Source organism: Vanellus vanellus, assembly GCF_965231255.1.
Source record: "Vanellus vanellus genome assembly, chromosome: 3".
Taxonomy (NCBI): domain Eukaryota; kingdom Metazoa; phylum Chordata; class Aves; order Charadriiformes; family Charadriidae; genus Vanellus; species Vanellus vanellus.
This window is the reverse complement of record NC_138907.1, coordinates 85905662-85927330: the sequence shown is the minus strand read 5'-3', so window position 1 is coordinate 85927330 and position 21669 is coordinate 85905662. Positions and strand designations below refer to the sequence as shown.

General features: G+C 38.7%; 1 protein-coding gene across 4 annotated transcripts in view; it reads right to left on the bottom strand.

Moving 5' to 3' along the window:
• EPHA7 (EPH receptor A7) overlaps window positions 1–21669 on the bottom strand; it is a gene marked incomplete at both ends in the record, with an annotated part of 167921 nt that overhangs the window by 100468 nt on the left and 45784 nt on the right. For all 4 annotated transcript variants that reach the window (XM_082480791.1, XM_082480788.1, XM_082480790.1 and 1 more), the window contains 2 exons: window positions 9572–9907; window positions 10787–10942. In XM_082480791.1, the coding sequence (XP_082336917.1) occupies window positions 9572–9907; window positions 10787–10942 (492 nt within the window). The remainder of the gene's footprint in view (window positions 1–9571; window positions 9908–10786; window positions 10943–21669) is intronic.

Genomic DNA, 21669 nt, shown 5'->3' with positions numbered 1-21669 from the left:
TAATGAAGCAAAGAAAAAGATAATCAGCATCTCCTATCTTACCATTAACTATTGAACTCGGGATAACACTTTTATTGTTGTCAATTTGCAGCCTTCAGCCGTGGCTTCCTCAGTAAATTGCCCTGAGAATTTCCTCTAGAAATAAAGTCAATGATATATTTTGACTATAATGGGGGAGAGACTACAGAAATGCCAAACTGTACAAAACAATTCATAAAGAGTAGTAGCTATGACTGTTCCATTAGGACTATGCCCTATGGAGTCAGTCAGGGCTGGTTCTATCGCATGCAAAGCAGAAGAAACTACATAGGGCAGCAACGTGTCAGAGATGGCAAAAATTGCCCAGACTTATTAATTACCCAGACTATTCTGGCACCTGAAAAATCTGCTGCCACCCATGGAGCTGTCGTAGTGGGTAAGTCAGCAACTGCTGCTGCTGTTAGGGAAGATGTCTCCCCAGTAGCATTAGAAAGATCAAGCCCAGATATTCACAAACTTTTATTTTGCCCTGACTTGCCAAGCCAACTCGGCTATTGTCACCCTTACCTGCCAGAAGTGAACCGTTTATTCTTGGGCCACTAATACTCCCTAAACTGCCAGAAGGCCATGGGCCAGAAAGGGAATATTTGTATTTTTCACCTGAGGGCCCGTTTAGCCAAAACTCTGCTTTTCCTCTAAAAAAGCAGGTTTCATAGCGCATGCAACAAATAAAAAATAAGTAACTGAATAAAATATGATCTGTTTCGAAAGAGCGGCGGCAGAATCTCTGACTCTGTTTCTAATGCCAATACATATATAAAGCAAACTGGAAATACACTGTCTTAAAATGCTAGACAAATCTGCATGGTGTCTCTTTCTAGACAGTTAATTATGAGACTGAACTTCATCCCTAGAGTGGTGGACTTGATCCTTGCTTTAAGAAAGCTCTTGATTCAAGACGTTCTTTGTCCCTTCCTGCAGTGCATTTTTGGCATACTAAATAAACTAGCTGTGATAGACTCACCACAAAGGTCTTCCAGCTATTAAATAGGCACTAGTGTGAGGAATCTCTCCCATCCAGAAGTTGCATGTTTAGCTATTCTATTGTTTAAGCTTAATGGAGAAACTTCTTTATCTCTCCCTGTATAAGCTACATGCACTCTTTTAAAGATTTCCACAAGAGCCATTACAGGAGGGTGGCTCCATGCCATGCTGTCATTAAATGCTTCGCTCTATAGAGATGTTACAGTTAAAGAATTTTTTAATTTACTGCATACAACCTCAATTAGGATTTCACATTTAGTGGCACTTATGCACTTGCGATAGTGCCTTTCAGTAGTGATGCTCATTTCTTGTCGAAAAAACATCTGTGCACTTAGAGGGTTTTGTTTGTTGTAACGACAATAGTACTCGAGTTCTTTAAAAGGTCTGAAACAAACCACCAAATATTGGGAAATTCAGGGACAAAACGTCTAATGTCTTATTTTATGATCATACTCTTTTTCTTTGAATTTTATTCTTTCTACGCAAAATAACAAAGAAATGAAACACCTCAGCAATAAATTACACTGTACTGAAGTAAGATCTCAGAACTCATGAGCACAGTAGGTTTTGGCTAGAATTAATTCAAACACTATGTATTATTCTGCCCTACTGATATCAATATTTCTCAGTTTTGTTCACTGAAGGAATTTAAATCTGTTATTTAAATACCGAAAACCACATCTTCCTTCTGGTTTTATGAGGCCAGCTATGTATTGTTGTTAGCTACAAATAAGAAGCAGGAAACTCAACAAACCAAACAAAAGATATCCTTGAGAAATATATGACAGAATCAGAACAGGCCTTTCTTTTTGCCGGTTTCCCCACTGTATTTCTCTTTTACTCTTAGGTCTCAATATCATCACGACTGTTTCACCTAAAACGATTTCCTACGGAAATTCTAAAGTTTCTGGACAAATATTTGCCTACATTTCATAATCGTCATCATGACATTATTTTGGTAAGAGAATGATACATGTGGTCAATATACCAGACAAATAACATCGAGGTCATGAGATCCTACAGATGGTGTTCAGCACTTATCTAGATCCTGCATCCAGTTACCATATTACAGTTCACAGGAAGCACAAAAAGGAAGATGTGGAGATACATTGCTGCTGCCAAAACCAAAGGTCTGTGGAATTGTTCTTTCTTTGCGCATGAGTTAATTAGCACTAGACTGTGTATCACAGTGCATAAATTTATCACGTGATTTCTTGTCTTTGTACTGCGGATATCTTAAAAGTCTTTGAGGTTTGCCAGGTCTTTGCAGAACTATGTGTAAGAGTCACCAAAGAGTATAATAAAGCTCAAAGAGTACTACTTAGTTTCTACTCTGTTCAAAAGGACTTCTGGCCATGAGAAATAATCTAACTATGGATGAAGTGAAAGAACAAGCCAGGCATATTTATGAGGGGCTAAAATCCCACCCAGCAGCTGTCACAAGTAGAGCTTTCTTATTTTTCAAAACTTTCTGGGATTGGTCATAGAAAACGTGATGTTCACACATACAATTTCCTTTCAAGGTCAGGATTAATTTTTCACCACTACTTTTAAGAAGACAATTGGTATAACTCATAAACATCGAGGAAATATCCGGCTCACGTTTGTAACATTAGAAGAAGAAGTGGTTCCTAGTCCTTTGTGTCACATTATCAAACCAATCTCTCCTTTCTTTGGCTAAATTGTACTTTATATAACTAATTTTCTTCCTCAAGTACATAGTTATTAGTTGCATAGCTGGTGAAATGATGCTGTAGTAGTGTACATTTGACTGTGGTGACACAACCTGCTACTTCAATAGCTCAGTGCACGGGCAAGTTTACAGCCCTGCGGCTGTCATGCTTCTCCTAGCAGGTTGCTACCAAACATTCAACATACACAGAAGCTTAATCTGACCATTTCTAATTCAGAGTTTTGGGTTTGTGAAGGGGAAGCTTTACTTTGCCTTTGTGTAGCTACACTACAGTGTAGCTTCCCACTATTTTTATTTCTAAATGTTGTAAAATTCACATAGTCTGTCCTAGAAAAACTTAGTTGGCTTCTCACCAAAATTATTACATCTATTTCTATAAAGCTTTTATGGTAAAGCTGGACAGGCAAGAGTTCAGATACCCATTTGGAAAAAAAATCATATTTTTAGTATACTGAAAAAAAAAAAATTCACATGACATTCAGCTGCAAACTGATGTGCAAAAACCGGCTAGTCAGAATCAAAATGTGATATGAAGTTAAAAGTTTCCTTTAGGAAATGACAGGATGACAGAATGCCCATTGCTTTGGTTCCTGTGTGTTCTGATAGAGCATAAGGTTCAAATCCTGCTCCTATTGAAGTCAATGACAAAACTTCCACTGACTTCAGCGGTGCAGGATCAGACCCTAAGCAACACAGCTAACATCTGCTTTCTTGCTTTCTCTCTTATCTTTCAGTGAAAAATATTACAAAAAATTAGAACTAAATATTAGAAAAAATGAATGACTATCAATTGGCTATTCTGTGGTAAGTTTTCTTATAGAACATATTGCTTGTCATTTCAAATTATCATATATATATAGCCTGTATATGTATATAAAATATTATCAAAACTGTCAAATATCATATATGCCATACCATGTTTTATCTTATATAGATGATTACTTTGTGAAAATCCTAAAAAAATTTAACATTTAGCAATCTTGCAATAATGCCCCAACCTAGCAGTTCTACAGTATCTCTATAACCTTGTGGATTTCACCACATTAAATATGACCTGATACAATCAGTGACTGAACAAACTGCTTTCCCCGATCTGATGGTATTTGCTATACAGAGACTGGAATTCTTATCAAGTTTTTATCCGTCAGTTTAATTCAGGCATAAATTCAGTTACCGCCTCCTGTCAAAATATCTGTGATATTAGTCCACAGTAATGTGATTACAGATCAATAGGAAGTCTTAGTTCCACAGAAATAACCAAATCCATTTTTTAAATGTACAGAAAAGACATGTATAAAACTAGAAAACAATAGCTAACACATGTAATTAATTTCTACTTTAGCTTTACCCTTTTCAGTTGGTGGCCATAGAGTGCAGAACACTTACAGAACTATGCTGTCTGCCTACTTGTCTAGAAAGAAGTTAAAACAGATTAAATATATATCTTAAATATTATTAATAATAAGCACTAACATTTTTTGTAGCTCCCATTAAATAAACCCAGCAAAATGGTAACCTAAACTAAAGTCATTGTAACATGTATGTTTCTAGAAACCACAGCTTAATGAAAGCGGTTAGGGAATATTAGTTTTGAAAGGTGACTTTTTTTATAAATAATTTTCCCAGCTCAACAGGTGGAACACGTGTGGTAAAAAGAAAAGAAAAACATTATTTTTATAATCAATATTCTTTTTACATGAAGCATTGTCTTAAAATATGTATACATACGATGTAGGAAAGCTGATCTACAGCTGAAGGCTGGAAGATGAAGTATAGCTCAAAAAGTAAAGCCACTAGGCAGGAAATATCAAAAGAAACCCGAAGCTAAAGGGAGTCTACTGAAATGGGAAAACATAGACACAATGTTCAGTTGAACACTGAAGCTATTTGTAATAAGCTGTCACGTATCACCAGAAGTGAACATTGGATGGAAGGCATAGATGAAGGTAGATATAAACAACTCGGCAGCAGGATGGGAAGACACCAAAACGGTTTGGGGAAAGGAGAGAAGTGAGAATGGAACTGGAATGGTGAGGTCAAAGCGACTGGGAAGCCACAGGCATAAATCTTCTCGATTGCTGCCTCTGCTGGGGGACAGCTCATTGCCGAAGAAAAGTCAGGCTTAACTGAGACTGACAGGGAACAGGAAACAAATAGACGGTCGATAGCGCAGAGGCTATGAAAGAGGAGACTTTAAAAAATGAGTAGAGATAATTGAGAGCTGAGGAAAATGTGAAGAGAAGCAAAGAAGAGAAAAATGATGAGCAGCAACAACGACAGGAGAATGTAGCATAGGAGAGAATGCAAAGTGTCTCCCCACTTTAGACAGACTGCAGATGTACCTAAGAAAGGTAGAACCCATCACACAGCTTTACATAAGGGATGACTTGTTTCCTTTCGCATTCAGTCATTTCTTCTTGCTGTGTAAATCAATGGTGCTGCTGCTAATAGTTATAATTGTACAGCATGTAATGGTTTTTTCTGTTAAAGCTGATGGGATAATGCAACTTTGAAAAATTTAGTTCCCTTTTTTGAACTCTAAGGTGTAAAAAAAAAAAAGGAAAAGCAAATCAACATATATAAAATACATTGTTACTAAAAAGCATTTTTCACGAGTAAGCCTTGATTATGGACCCGAATCAGGGTTTTTTAACCACTTCAACTTGTCAGCATTAAGTGCATCTGAAGGCACACCATGACCTAAGAGTGCCGCGGGGCACCTTTCTCTTGCTGTGAAGATGCAGTGAGCATTAGCAAGTGCTCCCTGCATAAGAACAGAGAGTACATTGAGGAACAGGTATTGGCGTTACATTTTAGCTTTTGTTTGTCATGTTTGGTTACGGTAATAAGACATGATAGTGTCCCCTTGCATATGATTTTTTCTTTCCAATGACTATAAAGACAACTTAAACTGGTTCAGGACAGATACTTAAATTTTCTCAAACCCTGATAAATGCTGAAATTCATCCAACCTATCTTAAGTTTTCTCAAAGTCAGGCTAGGTTGGGTGAATATCACCCTTTATCAGAGACCAGTCCATTATCCATTCAGATAAATTGCAGAGGAAAGGATGTAGAAAGTTAGTTTTAAAACCACAATATCTTTGCAAAAGTGTAAACAGAAAAATTACACATTTCTTACTGAAACACATTTTTTTAAAGGTTTGAAAATGCATAAATGCCAAAATCTGACAAATATTCATCTGCTGTGAAACCCACCCAATTCCATTAGCCTTTTGAGTGTTGTATAGAAAAAAATGTAAAATTTGGAAAAGAATTTGATGGTTCAAAAGGAACTACCAGTGCCACTGAAAGGTGCGTATCTTATTAGGGAAGCGGTAAGTTTTATCTCTGGTAAACAACCATTCAATAAGCTTGCAAAGGTAGTGTTTGTCAGCTGTTTGCCAGCTGCAGCTCTTCAGTATATTCACCTACTGTAACTGGGGCTTAGTCATATTTAAATCTCAATTCTGCAAGGATGCAGGGGTTCACATAGGTCAGCTTGCAATACTAGGCTGACATCCTGTATTCTTTATATGATGCTGGATAGGCAAGATATGAAACAAGATGGTTTACTCCTGGGGGACTCAGTGCACTTAATCTTTTACCTCTGATTCCAGCTCAGTTCTTTCATGCTTTTGTCAAAAAAACAAAACAAAGCAAAACAAAAAGCCTCATAGTTCTTGGCTGCAGCATAAAAAAAATGCCATATGACAACTGATAGCCTAGTCACAAAGTCTTTTTAACACAAGGATGAACAGTGATGTGTCATATGTATATATGTGAGCAATGTGAAATGCTACCTACCCACTTGCAGTCATTTTATTGTGTTATTTCCACGAATATAAATAGTTTTTATCAAACACCTGGTTCTTTTCTGTGACATGCTCTCTTTGTCTCATCAGATGCTTGTTATATGTGGGTGAAGAAACACTGAATATATTCCCCATAACCCCATTCTTTTGTCAATAATTTCCTGTTATCATTACACAATGATTTGAATTTTGTGAATATGGCCACAAAGGATCAATTCAATTAAACCAAAACTACAAAAGGAAAATCTCACTGCAAGCCTCTGTGCAACTGGTGAACCCAGTAATTATATATAGCCACCTATTGTGCCAGCATAATAAGATGTGAAGAAGGTTTAGTTAGACACATTTACACACATAAAAAGCAATATGGGCATAGAAAAAGTCATTTTTGCCAGAAGTATAGAACAGTCACACAGTAACAAATGAGAGCTGCATGAATCCTAGTTTACTTGGCTATAAATAAATCCAACATTTTCTTTCTCTCCATGGTAAAATAAAATAGGAGCACAGAAGCATAACAGTCTCCTTTGAGCAACCAGTCTCTTTCTGTTCAATTATAGTCATCAATCTGTTCCACCTAAAATATTTTCCTCCTTGAGAAACCAAAGAAATCAGTAGTAGGATCCAAAACATGCTGTCACAAAAATGATGTAAAAGAGGTCTTTCTTTTGGCGAATGCATTTGTTCTGAAAGACTGTATTTTCTTCACCATGAATTACAAAATTCATGGTGAAAAAAATGATGCATTTATATGGCACTTCTAATCAGAAGATCTTGAAGAGCTCGGTTAGGAAAGGTAAGGGTTACCTTCATTTTACAGACAGAGAAAACTGCAACAAAGAGAGCTTAAAGGCTTTTCCACCACCACCCCCCCAAAAAAAAAAAAAAAAATCTGTTTCCTATGTATGTTCCTTTTAGATGCCCAACTGGAAGCCTTTAAATCCTGATATTCTGAAGTGCCAAACAGACAAAGCTTCAGTTGCATGAGTACCCTTTCTCTCAACAGTGACAATGTCAGATTCTGTAGCACTGGGAGACACTTGCTGGTGCATAATCCCCCAGCAAACTGGAGAGCAGGAAAGGAACAGTCAGGTCTCCTGCTTCCTGCCGCACGCTCTTACAACACTTATCGAGGGGAGTGAAGATTTTTCCATTACTTGAAATTACTAGGTAAAGTCTAGATGTTGTCTCTAATACATATACGAGCTATAGTTTCACTAACATCTCCGGGCTTGACGTGAGGATCATTTCATAAAGTCATATAGCTTGTATTGTGTATAAGATAACACAGGATAACCATATTATGTCTTCTGGACTGAAAAAATGTATAAATCCACGACTATGAGAACACAAGAGAATTAGCTATAATGAATTGTCTTGGGGGCAACACAACTAATTTCTGATTAAGGCTTTTTTATCTTCCTGAGATGTGATACTAGCCGCCACATCACACCATCTCTTCCTTTACCCTGTGTGCCACTGAACCATCAAAGCACACAAAGTAAAGCAAATTTGATTTAGCTAAATAGGAAAAAGTCCAAATCCTCTTCTTTGTGTGGTAGTTCTGTACAGACATCTACAGAGAGCAGAACACTGTCCACCTGTGCACATCTGAAGAATTATAGAGAATTATTTTAAAGATGAAAAATCAAGGTGCCAAAATAATACAATCTGTGGTGCAAAAATAGTTTCAGGGTAAGTTCTTTTTGCTCAAAATCTCATGGTAAGCTCCAAGAACTGAACAAGCACAGAGGCGAATCCTTTCAGTCACAGGGATGGTTCCAAAATAATATAAAATGTGCATTTAGTATCCAGGAAAGCACTATGGGGAAATTAAATATCCCATAAATATTCCAGCCTAATTTTAACAACTATATAAATCGTCCTAGGTTTGGGGGGAGGGAGGGAAGGTTTTGAAGTAAATTTCTTGTTCTATTTTTCTTTTTTTTTTTTTCTTTTTGAGAATACCATCTCAAATAAAGTGCAAAATAACTACAGTTTTTCCTATACATTCATTGCCCCTGTATGGTGAGTTTATCCTCAGTTCAAAGCATTACTATAGGAGTTCATTTCTACTGCACTAAAAAAGAATAGCTTGATCACAGTAATTAAAACTTGCTTCAAAATGTAAGTATGAAGTATCCTTTAAAACATCGGCTAGCTGTTCTTACAGCAAGCATCAGTTATTCACATATTTTCTTTTAAGGTATTTCTTCAGAAGCCAGATCTTGCAATTACTGTTCGGTTTAAGATCTTTTGTTCAACGTATAAAAGGTTAGTTTTACTATCCTCTCTTAAAGCCCACAGTGAACTATTGTAGATTCAGAGACCTATAATTTTTATCAGCAAGCAACTCGTCATTTCAGAAACCTAAATCAGAAATTTCTTTTTTTTACTCAGCATGCAGACATCTAACGCCCTTTTTTCCCCTGGGGTGATATGCTAGTTTGATTTTATTTTCCCTGACATTTCACCTGTCAGATTATGATAAGTAGAAAAAACAAAGAATAATCATCGCATTCTCACTGAATCTCATAATCAAATATCTGGAAATATAAGATAAATTAGAAACATTATCCTGAGGGAAAACATAACACTGAAAATACCATCAGTTATCCAAATCATCTTCCAGTGACCTAGGACTCCCATACAGGTTTAAAAAAATCAGAAAGGAAGCCTGCACAGGACTGTCACATCTTTTTTTTTTTTTTTTTTTTTTTTCTTCAAATAGTAGGGAATGACCAACAATGACGTAAGAAGAAAAAAAAAGAAGTTGCAGAGTCAAGAAAATCTATTTAATAATAAAACTGTATGTCTTCTTTAAGTCTTTCATGACTGCTTTCTGAAAGCAGTCCTGAGGCCAAGAAACAGGACAGGTTATCATGAAATAGTATAAACTCAAATTAACTAGTTGGCAAGGCGAAAAGATTAATGAGCCAGAACACACCAAACATGCTCCTGATTTACTGCATCTGTAGTCTGCATGTTCCCAATTTCTCTCAGTCTCACAGTGTTGAGATTCATAAGTGATGAAAACTTACCTGCTTGACCGGTGGTGATACTGACAGCTGCAAAAAGCCTCTGGGAACGACTCAAGTCAGAAACCCCATTCACAGCTTCAACTTCAAAGGTGTAGTTAGCATGAGCTAGCAGGTCCATGACAGTGACATAGTTATCTACTAATCCACTTTGCTGGGGCATATATCCAACGTTACTCCCACAGGGAACACATTCGCCCTGCTCCCAGCTGCACCTCTTGCACAAAATGCGGTAGGTCACATCATTTCTTCCCCCGTTGTCAGCAGGAGGACTCCACTCCAAACTCACGGTAGTCTGGTTGATATTGAAAATGAGGTTCTGTGGTGCGGATGGAGGTCCTATGTAACACACAAAAAAGTCCAAGGGTAATTGCACAGAACCACGGTGGGCCGTGTAGCTAGCGTTTTAATTACTGAGACAGAAAGTAGTTGAAGCATTTTTCTTCGCATAAACATTTCACTGTTTTTAGTACAAGCTGCATAAAAGCTTCCTTGAATCACTTGGCAAGAGCTTTATTTATTTTCCATTAAGGCATCAGAATAACAATTGTCTATATTTACTGCAACTGACTTTAGTCGTTTCTCTTCTGTGCAATTAGAAAGATTGGTTAATGTACCTTAAAGGTTGTCTTTTATAGTTTTCCCAAGTATGGGATTGCTTTCTCTCTTCCAAGCATACTGCAGCCACTGCATCTAGTCCTTTGTTATCTGCTCCGATATGACTTAGAGACCTTTGGTGCTGCTTTGGATTTAGGAGACTTCCACTATTGGAACCACCAACCTGTGTAGGCTAGTGTATTTGCAGTTAGAAGGTTAAGCCAGATCCAATTACAGTTCAATCAAAGCTCAGATACGCAGAGGTTACTTTTCGTTTTTCCTGTTACCCATTTTGGTATTACATCCCATAAAAGCACACTGTTTACAACAATTTTACAGCCACGGGAAGACTATGCCTGTATTCTACCTATTACAATGAATTACACACATACCCAACATGCAATGTTTTCCAATGTTATATCAAGCAAATATGAAAATCATATTTATGCTGATTCTATACTCACTGTCAACTTCTTTTTTCCCCTGCGCCTTTCAATTTCATTTACTGTTGTAAATGTACTTTCCAAATATAGGAAAAGCCAGCCGAAACTACGAGCTACAAGTGGCTGCACCTGGTTGGTTAAGCAACGTCCTTTGCGATTAAATTCACGACCGACTCACTTGTGCATGCGACATATGGTGGATCAGAAGGTGCTCTGTAATAGCTATCTTCACAATCGCATCTTGAAGATCCTTCCTTGTCAGAGAAGCTGTGAGTAGGGCAGCGGGAGCACTGCAGATCTTGTGAGGAGGATTTGTAGAACCCACGGCTACAAGCTAAGGCAGAACACAACAGATTAAGGTTTAGATCCGCATTGACTACTATTCTGATCTTTTTTTGTCACTGTCACATGAGGCACACGTTCCTGTAAGCGTCTAAACCAGCCATTCTGCTACGCTGGCGCAAGATGCTGTGCTCACAATTTCTTTTTCTTCAGTTGATGCTGTTAACGATTTTGTGGCATTTTTATGAGTTCAAGCATGAACTACAAATACCTCCGCAGTTGGCAGCGTAATATTTTAACACAGAGTGCCACAGAAATATAACAAGCATCTGTTTTTCACCAAAGAAGAGTACAATAATGGCGTGAAACAGCTGGATGCCTGCAATAGGCCTAAACAAGGGAAAAACAGTCTGGAGGAGCTCTGCTCTAAGGCCACTGAAGTGTTTCTGGTGCCCGAACTAGCTGATTTGGAATTAATAGAGCGAAAGTCGCTCTTCCCTGATCTGAGAAGCCCCAAGAAGTTGTTACCCACCAATGAACTCTGATCCCGAGGAAAGAATGAGGCGTGAACACTTGTCGGAGAGCCGACGCTGGCAGGAACAAGCAGAAAGGGGAGGAGGGCAGGCAGCGGTAGCTTCCAGTTTCGCGGAGAGAGACAGCTAGGCTGAAATGAATTTACTAAAACTTTCAAGGGAAATTTAAGAGGTAGGCAGTTGGAAGCATGCATATAAGTTAATTTCATACTTTGGTTTGCCTGCTGTGAACGCATGGAAGCAAAAAATAGGTTGTGTTCCACAACTGATGTTTAGAAACACTGCTGTCAGCTCCTGCCACAGTTCCCAAAGCAGAAGCACCCATAAAACACACCTATAATGATTCTTACGAGCAGAGAACTGCAACCTTGGCAGCCAGCTTAAGAACGGATAAACTGTGAGAGCTGTAGGGGACGAGAAAGAGGGGAGTGGGGATCAGACAACCCTAAAACTGGAAACAGATTAAGACTCCATTTCAGCACGGAGGTTATGGGCAAGCTTACAAACGCTGTCAACGTGAAAAACAGAACACAAAAGTCCTCCAGAACTTTCTAATAAAGCAGAGGCCTTTTCAGCCACAGTATTTTATTCTATTTTTCCAACCCTAACAGACAGTCTAACCTTCTTAAGGCGTCACCTGTATGCAAAGAAAGGGGGACAGCGGGTGAAACTTAGTATTGGGTATCAAAATATTAAAGCTAGTTAAATAGTCATTCTGAATTCAGAGAGAGAGAATTTACTTTGCTTATATTCATATTTGCTTGGATATTTTCTCAGAACAGAAATGCAAAGTGTCCAAAGACACTGATATTTGGAGCAGTTATTTCAGTTATCTGGTACCGCAGTGAGGGAAAGAGCATGAAAACAATGAGCTTTATCCAAATCTCACTGAAATCGATGAAAAGTATCCAACTTGAATAGCTATTGGACTGGACCTACAGTGTTGCTACAGTGACATGACTCTTATTAATCTTATGAATTTTATGCAACTGCGAGAAAAAAACAGTGGTAATACTTAAGATAACAGTAGATTAAAGTTGATGAATTAGGTAAATCAACAGTGGATCATACCAATATAAATGATAGGAAATTCTGGCCCCCCACTACTGCCTATCAATATACTAACTTTCTGAAGAAAAATATGACTAAAGGACAGAAATCGCCATAACATTTAGAGTTTGTCATGCTGGAACAAATAGTGGATGGAAGCTAAATTACCTGGCAGAGAAAATTAGCAGGCAAAGCATGTATCCTTTGACTTTGACAAAGGGGCACGAGTTTGCATGAGAAGAAAATCTAGTCCTGCTTGTAAAACATGCTATAGTTTGATTCTACCACAGTAGCTGTTATATATGCTATTTAGAAAAGAAGACAGAAAGAATTTTGGAGAAACACTTTGGATAAAAATGACCTGTGAATTCATAGTTGTGGCAAATTTAACTCAGAATTATCCTTTCACACCTTCATTCAAGATTGTTTCAGAATTTCCTGACCAAAGACAAAGAGCACAAAAGCTGAACTGATTTGTATGCATGTACCTTAAGACATATATTTAAACTTCTGCCTGCTCTTTAGTACTTGCAATTGAAATGTGGCTAAAATTACCGCATAATAGTTTCCTGCCTTTCTTAAATAGTCATGTTCCTCTCATACCGAGCAAAACACTGGACAAATACACCGGGTCTTCCAGCACGCAGCCCTCTGCAAAGCAAAGAGCAGCTTAAAAGGCAAAGATCCCTACTGTGTTTCCAGTCTGTCCTTCTCAGCAGGGAACATCACAAAGCAAAGACGCAGAGGCTAAAATAGAGATTTCAGACAGAAATAACAAAACGTAAACAGAAAACCCCTTTTCATTTTTTTTTTCTGATGACTTGATCAAGGCATTTATATGCTTAGTCACTTACTATTTAAAGTAAGTGTGCATTTCTTATTAGAGTTCAAAGGATCTGAGTGTCTGTGACTAGTTTACATGACTGAAAGCCATTTATTCTCCTGCACAGCATACCGCAGGCGGCAGATTCAGGCGCTTGTACCATGCTACAATTCCATTAGCCTTTTTTCCAATAAGAGGTTTGTTACGACATTTAGTAGTCATCCCTTCAACTCGTACTCCCCATAAATATACGGGGCAGAATACTCCAACGCTGAAATTTTTAACAGTATGAAAATAGTGCTTTTAAAAAGGACTTTTAGAAACTTTATAGTTCTTTAGAAAGGAGGGTATGCAAGGGTACGCATCATGATTGAAAGTACTCATTGGAGGAATTAAATTACTTTCCCATTTTTCTTCGCACATTTAAATTTGTCACAAAAATTTGTTTTTTCAGCCTAGCAGTGGAATACTTCTATTGCTCAAAAACTGGGGAATTATGAATCCTTTTCTGTTTTTAACACATATCATTGTCCTTGCCAAGACACTTACAACTGAAAACTACCAAGACAGGGTGTTGGATGGACCATTTATGAAGGTGTGATAACTCGCCAGTGAGCTATTACAGATCACAGATGGGAAAGAACTGTTCAAAAATACTTTTTTGACTCCTTTTTTTCCTCCCTTTTGTCCTATCTTGCCAAATTGCCATGGAGAATTTTTTTTTTCTATATAACAAGTAATTTAAATATATTGTTTTGTTGTACAATATTTCAAATCAACCTATTTTGATCCAATTTAGTACTTTATGTAATATTTTTAAGATCACAGGGACAGGCGGTATAAAATCCACACTGCCACCACCTCCATAAGCAACATTAAAAAAATGCTAATTGTAAAAAAAACAAACAACACATTAGCCAAACATCACTCAGAGCTTTGTACGTGCAAATCTAAAGGTGATAAATACAGGTACTGTTCCACTGAAGTATTTCATGGCAAAGCTTGAGGCAACTCAAATTGCATTCGATCGCATCCATTTTAATATTTCAATTCATTAGTGCAGGAGAGCACTCATCAGCAGCACTTCTTCCCTATGAAGGGAGCTTATACTGTAGATCAAGGTACAGAACTCGAGCAATGATGGGAGATATGCAGGAGGGTATCACTGGCAAGGCAGCATTCTGACGCTGCAGCCCTAATCCTCATTATTGTTGATCTGAGTAAAATACGAACTCATTTGAGCTTCCTCAAGCAAGTTAAGAACCAGGAGTACTTTAGCTACTGAAGGGCTTCTGGGGGACTGGAAAAGACGGGGGGTGGGGAGGAAAGGGAAGAAAGCCAGCACAAAATAAATTTACTTCCATTCACTGTGGTGTGTCATTTACAGCTGCTAATTTAATAGAACAGCTCTACCCAGATGAAGCTCCCATTTTGTTCAAACAGCTGCTCCAAAGTCTTACACGTTCCAGAAAAAGGTTTCAAACCAAGAGCAGTCAACTTTACTGACAGCACAAAGACGGGGAATAACACCAACCAGCCTAACCTAAACCAGTCTGGAAAGAATGCAAAAATCAGTTACTAATTCTTCCCCGACGTATTATAAATTAACAATAAATGCAGACGAAAGCTATGTTTCAGCCAAGGCGCAGTTCTTTGCTTAATATCTTAGCCTCTGCTAGGGACTGGCCACCAGTGACCCCCCCCAGGGCCCCCCAGCACCTTGGGTTTGTTTACTTGTCTGCGACAGCCATGGCTGCCTCTCAGGGAAAATCTTCCCACCTCCTCAGCGAAGCAGAGAGGTTTCTCTTGCTGGGAAGCTGGCAGAGTTCCACCGTGAAATACAAAGACGATGTGAACGGCCCTCGGATGAGAGAGTCTCCTTACGCCGTGGAGCTGCGGTGTGAAACCGAGCAGAGCATTGTCGTTTCATGTTTAAACTTCCTTGCCTGGAAGCCCAAGATAAAGAGGTACAACTATTCGGTCTGCATACGATGAAAGGCCCTGCTGAAGATGACACTAGCAGTCTTTTCTTGGCTTGGACTCAGGTGCTTTCTTTTTGTACATCCAGCAGCACTCAGCCGTAACAAGGACGTATCGTGACAGTAGGGTCCGGTACACGGCTGGGCAAGGTTGCAGCATCCGCGCACGGTACTCGCTCGAATACATGTTTGGCATAGGCCACTGCAGCCAGTGCAATCACAAACATTTTGCGCCAATGTGTTCGGTAACACTTCAGGGCCTATACAAATAGCGTAAATAATGGAATATTGCAAAGCCACAAGTAAATACTGAGGAATTAACACACACTACTAAGAGCTATGATGCCACATCTGAGGCACAACAAGGCGTTAGCTGTTGTAACTAGAGATGCTGACTGCAGCTTATGTAAAGAAATAGCAGCTTCTCTGCTGTGAGCTCATCACATGCCTTAGTGGCCTGGTAGGGATCAAATAATGTATATTTTTTCTTTTCATATTTATAAAAAAAAAATTTCCAAGAAACTCTGGAAGGGGGAATGAAGGCAGATGGAGAGAGCGGCAAACAGCAGTCTGCAGTCCCACTTGTGGGACAGGAAAAAGGAAAAAAAGGGACATGTTAAGTACTGTTCATTTTTATGTAACCTTTTCACTGTAAACACTATGGGGATTCGTTTTGGTTCCAGGAGAGCTAGGGAACTTAAGCCGGGAGGGACGATGGAAATATGGTAAAACCACTGTTTATATAACCAAAGGAGAAAGAGTAAACAGTTGTAGGGCAGTGACACATTAATCAAGAAAATTGTTTGCTACTACAATAATACAAACAAATTAAAAAAAAAAAAAAAAAAAAAGAAGTCTCTATTTGTAGAAGCGCAGGGCTTCCAGGTGGCATATCAGCTTAAGACTGAAAGGGCACGCAAGTGTTTCAGCATGTTAGATACTTGATTGAACATGGCTTTTGATAATAATTTTTCAGTTTATATGAAAATAATGAAACATAATGAGTTGCAAGGAGGTGACTGCACTAATTACTGCTTGATCCCATTATAAAAAGTAGACTGGTGTGAGGGGAGAAAAACAAAGATGACACACTGTGCTAACAGAGAATGAGCGCTTGTCTGTTTATTCTGGTTTGCTCTGAGTTTGCCGCCATGAGTAAGTTTTAGTGGTGTACACGGCATAGTTTCATGCACACCGAAGAAGGTGAAACTAACATTTAAAAACTGATACTTTTTCAAAGTCAGTGTCAAAGGATGGCAAATGAGTAATCACGGAGTTTCAAGAAGAGCGTATTACTTACGAACTCGGGGCAACAGCCCGGTCCCACTGAGAACCACGGCAAAATGACTGCCCATCTCAGGAGAGCTCAGGTTTTCCCCTGGGTTCCTCCATCCTCCTCACTTGAATAAAGTAAGTTGACTGTATGTTAAGCTGATCCTATACATTGTATTTTTTCCTACGGGCAGCGGCTAGAATTTGTTTTTTTATCTGTGTGGACATAAGCCTCCATTCTTGTGATTTGTTTTGCGTTAACTTAATCAACTCCCTACCTTTCCACCCCTCCCAAGCCTGCAAACATTAAAGACAATTCAGCTAACCCGCTTTTCACAGAAATTATGTATACACGAGGAGTTTGTGCAGATGTTTCCTGGATGAAGCTATGCAGCTGCAAAGACTTTATTAATTATAAAATGCAAAATGGATTGTTCTGTAATTGAAACTCTCTGGGGCTCTGATACATTTGAAAATTAACATACATATATGTATGGTCAGGACATAGATGGATGCTGTTAGATTATTTATTACAGATGGGTATTTTAGCTAATGCAGAAAAAAGGCTGGTCTTTCTCTACTGGAGCTTTCAAATACTTGCTTCATATTAATGTCTGTGGTTCCATAACTCAGGACTGAAAGCACAGCTTGCAGAAACAGTACTCCCACTGCTAGTGTTGCTGACCTCATCTACGATGGACAGGTCCAGAATCTTTATTTTAATCCTATTGACAATGCCTCAGTGGGAGTAATTATAACAGTCGGCCACAAATCCAGACCTCCTGTCACTGATATATTAGGGTTTTTCACAACGAAAATGAGCAGCAGACAAGGAGGATGAAAACAACATGGGGTAGTGATTATAGCAAGATTTGTCAACCCCCTTCTGTATTAACCTGCTGCAAACATATGACGATTTGGCATGGGCGACACCAGAAATACGAAATGTTTAATCTTCCACAGTATCACAAATAAAATTTTGAAAATAATTTGGGGGGCATTGTTCTCTCCCAAGATACTTGCCTGGTAGATCACAACATCAGCCACAGGCACTTTTCAGCCAACATCTCTGGGAAGTTTAGGTAAACTGAAAGCAGACCATTATAAAATAATTCCCAAATGTGGATTTCAATGTGAAATATTAGACATAAGAAATCCAGTAACAAAAGGAGACTTTATAACCTCTGATCCCCTTTTCCAATAATTTGTGTACATTCAAGTCATGACTATGTTTGAAACTGTAAATTACTTTTATAGTGAGAGATGGCATCTGTTATGCCTTCTCTGGCACCTAATATATATTGTTTTATAAGGAGCTTAGACTGTAGTATTTTATTTGTCTAACTACTATGCAATGATAAATGTCTAGCTGAAAAAGATGTTTATTTTAGCTTGATTTTTAAACTGCAATAGCATCTAAAGATTATTCATGTTTCAAGCAAGGAATTATGTAGTATGGTTTAGCCAGAGTAAACTCAAGACTCTTAAATGGTGCCTCAGCTATAGTGTGAATGACATATCTAAATAGGGCTGTCCTGTGGCTGCATAACATCATCCACCGAATGTTTGCTGTTGCCTGTCAGGAATCTCTCAGACCTCGTATTCATTTCCTAAGCCTAATATGCCCTTGTTGTCCAGAGTCCTGCTAATGTCTTTTGAGTGTTGTTCACATACTGCTGTTCACACAAATAGAGATCCAGAAATAGACTGCTTGCTGAGTAATAGTAACTTACTCTGATTTTTCCACTGAATGAAGTGAAACCTTTACCTCTCTGCAAATTTGTTTAAAAAAACCCAAATATGTCATCATGTGTGCCTTTTTAACTTATCTAGTTGCAAAGAAACATAGGCACAAAGAAATATTCTAGTGTTTTCCTGGCTAATTTATACACAAGGACAAGGTAATCAAGTTGAAGAACATATCCCACAAATCAAAGAATACCCAATGTCACTATACTGTAACAGCAAAATTACTTTGAATCTAATGATTCTGAATAAGTACATAAAAGGCTACATTTAAATGGCAATTAAAGAAATTCTAGCATAGTCTGAGCAGAATTAATTAACTGGGTGAGTTAAAAGTTTTGCATTGAGGCTATGACATAATGTTTCTCAACATTTTCAGAGATTGCGCGGACTTGGGCATGTGCCTCTCATTAACTTTCTTGGGAACCACAAATATAAAGCCACCATGAAAAATTGGCGGAAATTAACATGTGAGAGATATAAAGACACAAAGGTGCACACAGACACAACTATTACTGAACAGAGTTCAAAAGTGAAAGGTGGGTTAGAGAAATGAAAGGAGAGAAGATATGCTGATTTTCTTGTTCATTCTTTTCTTTTTTTTTTTTTTTTCCCCTCTTCTTCCACCATGCCCTTCCCTCACGATTAGGTTTGCAAGGTGCCGAAGCAGCGTCTGTGCAGAGCTGAGTGACAGCTCAACTGATTAGCCAGATTGGGAGCAAATGTTCCACACTTTGCAGGACGTGGTGTAGGTTCGTCACAAAAAAAAAAAGAATCCATGCCTGAAGTTTTGTCAGCAGTAGAAATTTTATCTGTCTTCCTCAGAAGATTCTCAACCAGTCAGAGAATTAATGGAAAAATGCACTTGATTTGCTCATCGCTTCTGTATCTTTGTGTTTTTGAGTTTGTTTGTTTGTTTTTTCCTCTTTCACTGACTTATTAATACTTAATTGTGAACCTTTTTTAATTTTTACTAAAAAATCTGTCAAAACTACAGTGACTAAGAATTCAACAAATCTAAGACCACCAACAGATTTCTGTTGTGGAAGTTACGATGTTCTGATAGGAAAGTTGTATGATTATTTAACTGAGCGGAATAACACATCCCTTAGATGCATCAGCAGACAACGGACATTGCTGCAATGAAAAGAAATTGGCTATGTGAACTACAGTGTAAGTGATGCTTTTTTTTTCTAAACAGATATATGAAAAATTTATGCTAAATTTGTCACATGGCTGTATTAATGTCTTTGGTGGGGTTTTTGGTTGCTGGTTTATGTTTTAGTTTGTTTTTTTTTTAACTTGTATACAATTCAACTCTAACAGCCATAAGAAACAAACAAACAAAAAATACTGGTGATGAAATTAACACAATAGATTGCTTCCATGAGCTTTTCCTTTAACTTTTTTGCTTCCCTATTCTTGCAGTGTAGCTCAAATAATGAAGCACCAAAAAATTCCGAATAGTCTGCAATGTAGGTAGCTTGCCTTATACAGTGTTGGTACTTAAATAATAAACTGGGCTTACTGGGTTCAGTGTGGACTTTGACAGTGGCAATGCTATGGCTCAGCTCCTCTGACATCATACAGGTTCTGTACAGCCATACCTTGTCTGTCCATACACAAATGAACCCTTTGAGGTCTTTAATGCACATTTGGGCTTTGTGACTGCCAACATGTCTTACGGAATGTTTCCTCTTGTTATCTACGGAGAGCAAAATACATAAAAAAAGATCCAAGCAGTAATGAAAATAACATGGGGGGGGCAGTATATTTGGTGTGCTTGTTTTCTAAATAAAAACACAGTAAAATCTGATCATTGATAAATCATTTGGAAAATATAAAAATAATCTGAAAAAAAAATCTTTGAATTTAAAACCAGTGAGATTCCCATGGCTTTCTTACCTGACCTTCCAACGTAGCAAAGGCCTTTGGGTTTAATGAAAAAAATCTTTAACCTCGAATATTGTATTCACTTTTGGGGCCATGACTACAAGAAAGACATTGAAGTGATGGCACGTGTCCACAGAAGAGCAATGAAGCTGGTGAAGAGCCTAGAGCACAAGTCTTATAAGGAGCAGCTGAGGGAACTGGGGCTGTTTATCCTGGAGAAAAGGAGGCTGAGGGGAGACCTCATTGCTCTCTTCAATTACCTGAAAGGAGGTTGTAGGGAGGTGGAGGTCCATCTCTTCTCCCAAGTAACAAGCGATAGGACAAGAGGAAATGGCCTCAGGTTGTGCAGGGGAGGTTTAGATTGGATTGTTAAGCACTGGAACACTCTGCCCAGGGAAGTGGTTGAGTCACCATCCCTGGAGGTGTTAAAAGACATGGTGCTTAGGGACACGGTTTAGTGGTGGACTTGGCAGTGTTAGGTTTACAGTTAGACTGGATGATTTTAAAGGTCTTTTCCAACCTAAATGATTCTATGATATTAAAGATATAAAAATGCACAGTGGAATCTGAAAGTACTGGTTACTAGGTAGGACCTGTTATTTTTTCCTCTTTTACCGTTTTTTTAAGCGACTGCATTATTTTAGAATTGTTTAGCCTCATATCAAACAAACAAAAAAAAGACCTCACTCTAAATAGCAACCTCACTACACAGCACCGCTGCAACACAACTACAAGATGACAACCTTTTATATGGAGCAGTGGACATGTCCCCGAACATGAGCATCTCTAATGCTTATTAAGGCTCCCACGGGCTCTCATCTCCCTTGCCGAATGACTGGTCATAATCTTGCCAGTTTGGCTGTCAGAATCCTCTGATCAGGAAGTCACTGTGTTTTTCACAAAACCTCACAAAAGCAGTTTCCAAATTTCTGCAAAAAAACATCTCGCTCCCTGGCTGCCCTTTTTCTACCTTCCTGGGAGCAACACAAAGAAACTTCCAGGACAAGAATCATGAACTGGTGAAGGGAAGACTAGCGATAGCTTTCCTGGGGGAGCTGCTTCTAAATTATCATCAGTGGGAGAATGGAAATACGGGTACATTTTGGTCTATCACAGATATGTCAGCCAGATCTGCCAGCCAAAGAGATCTAGGTGTGCAGAGACTGACATTTCCAACTTGCCTCTCATCCTTCAGAGCCATTCCTCAACAGACAAGTCCCATGGCCACGGGGTACAGACGGCTTACGCTGCCCCAGGAAGGGCAGATGCATGCAGCTAGGCACTTCTCAGGCTGCCTGCAGACTGGATCTGCCCCTCTGAGACTTTCCAGGAGGGTTTGAATGTTGACCTGCCTGCCTGACCCCAAGCATAGGCAGGCATGGACGGGACAGTGTTGGCTCAGGCTAGCTGGAGGATACCAGGCCAAGTTTTCCCTTCCAGGATGCTATGAAGTTCACCTACCACTTGTCTTTAAAAGCCTGGA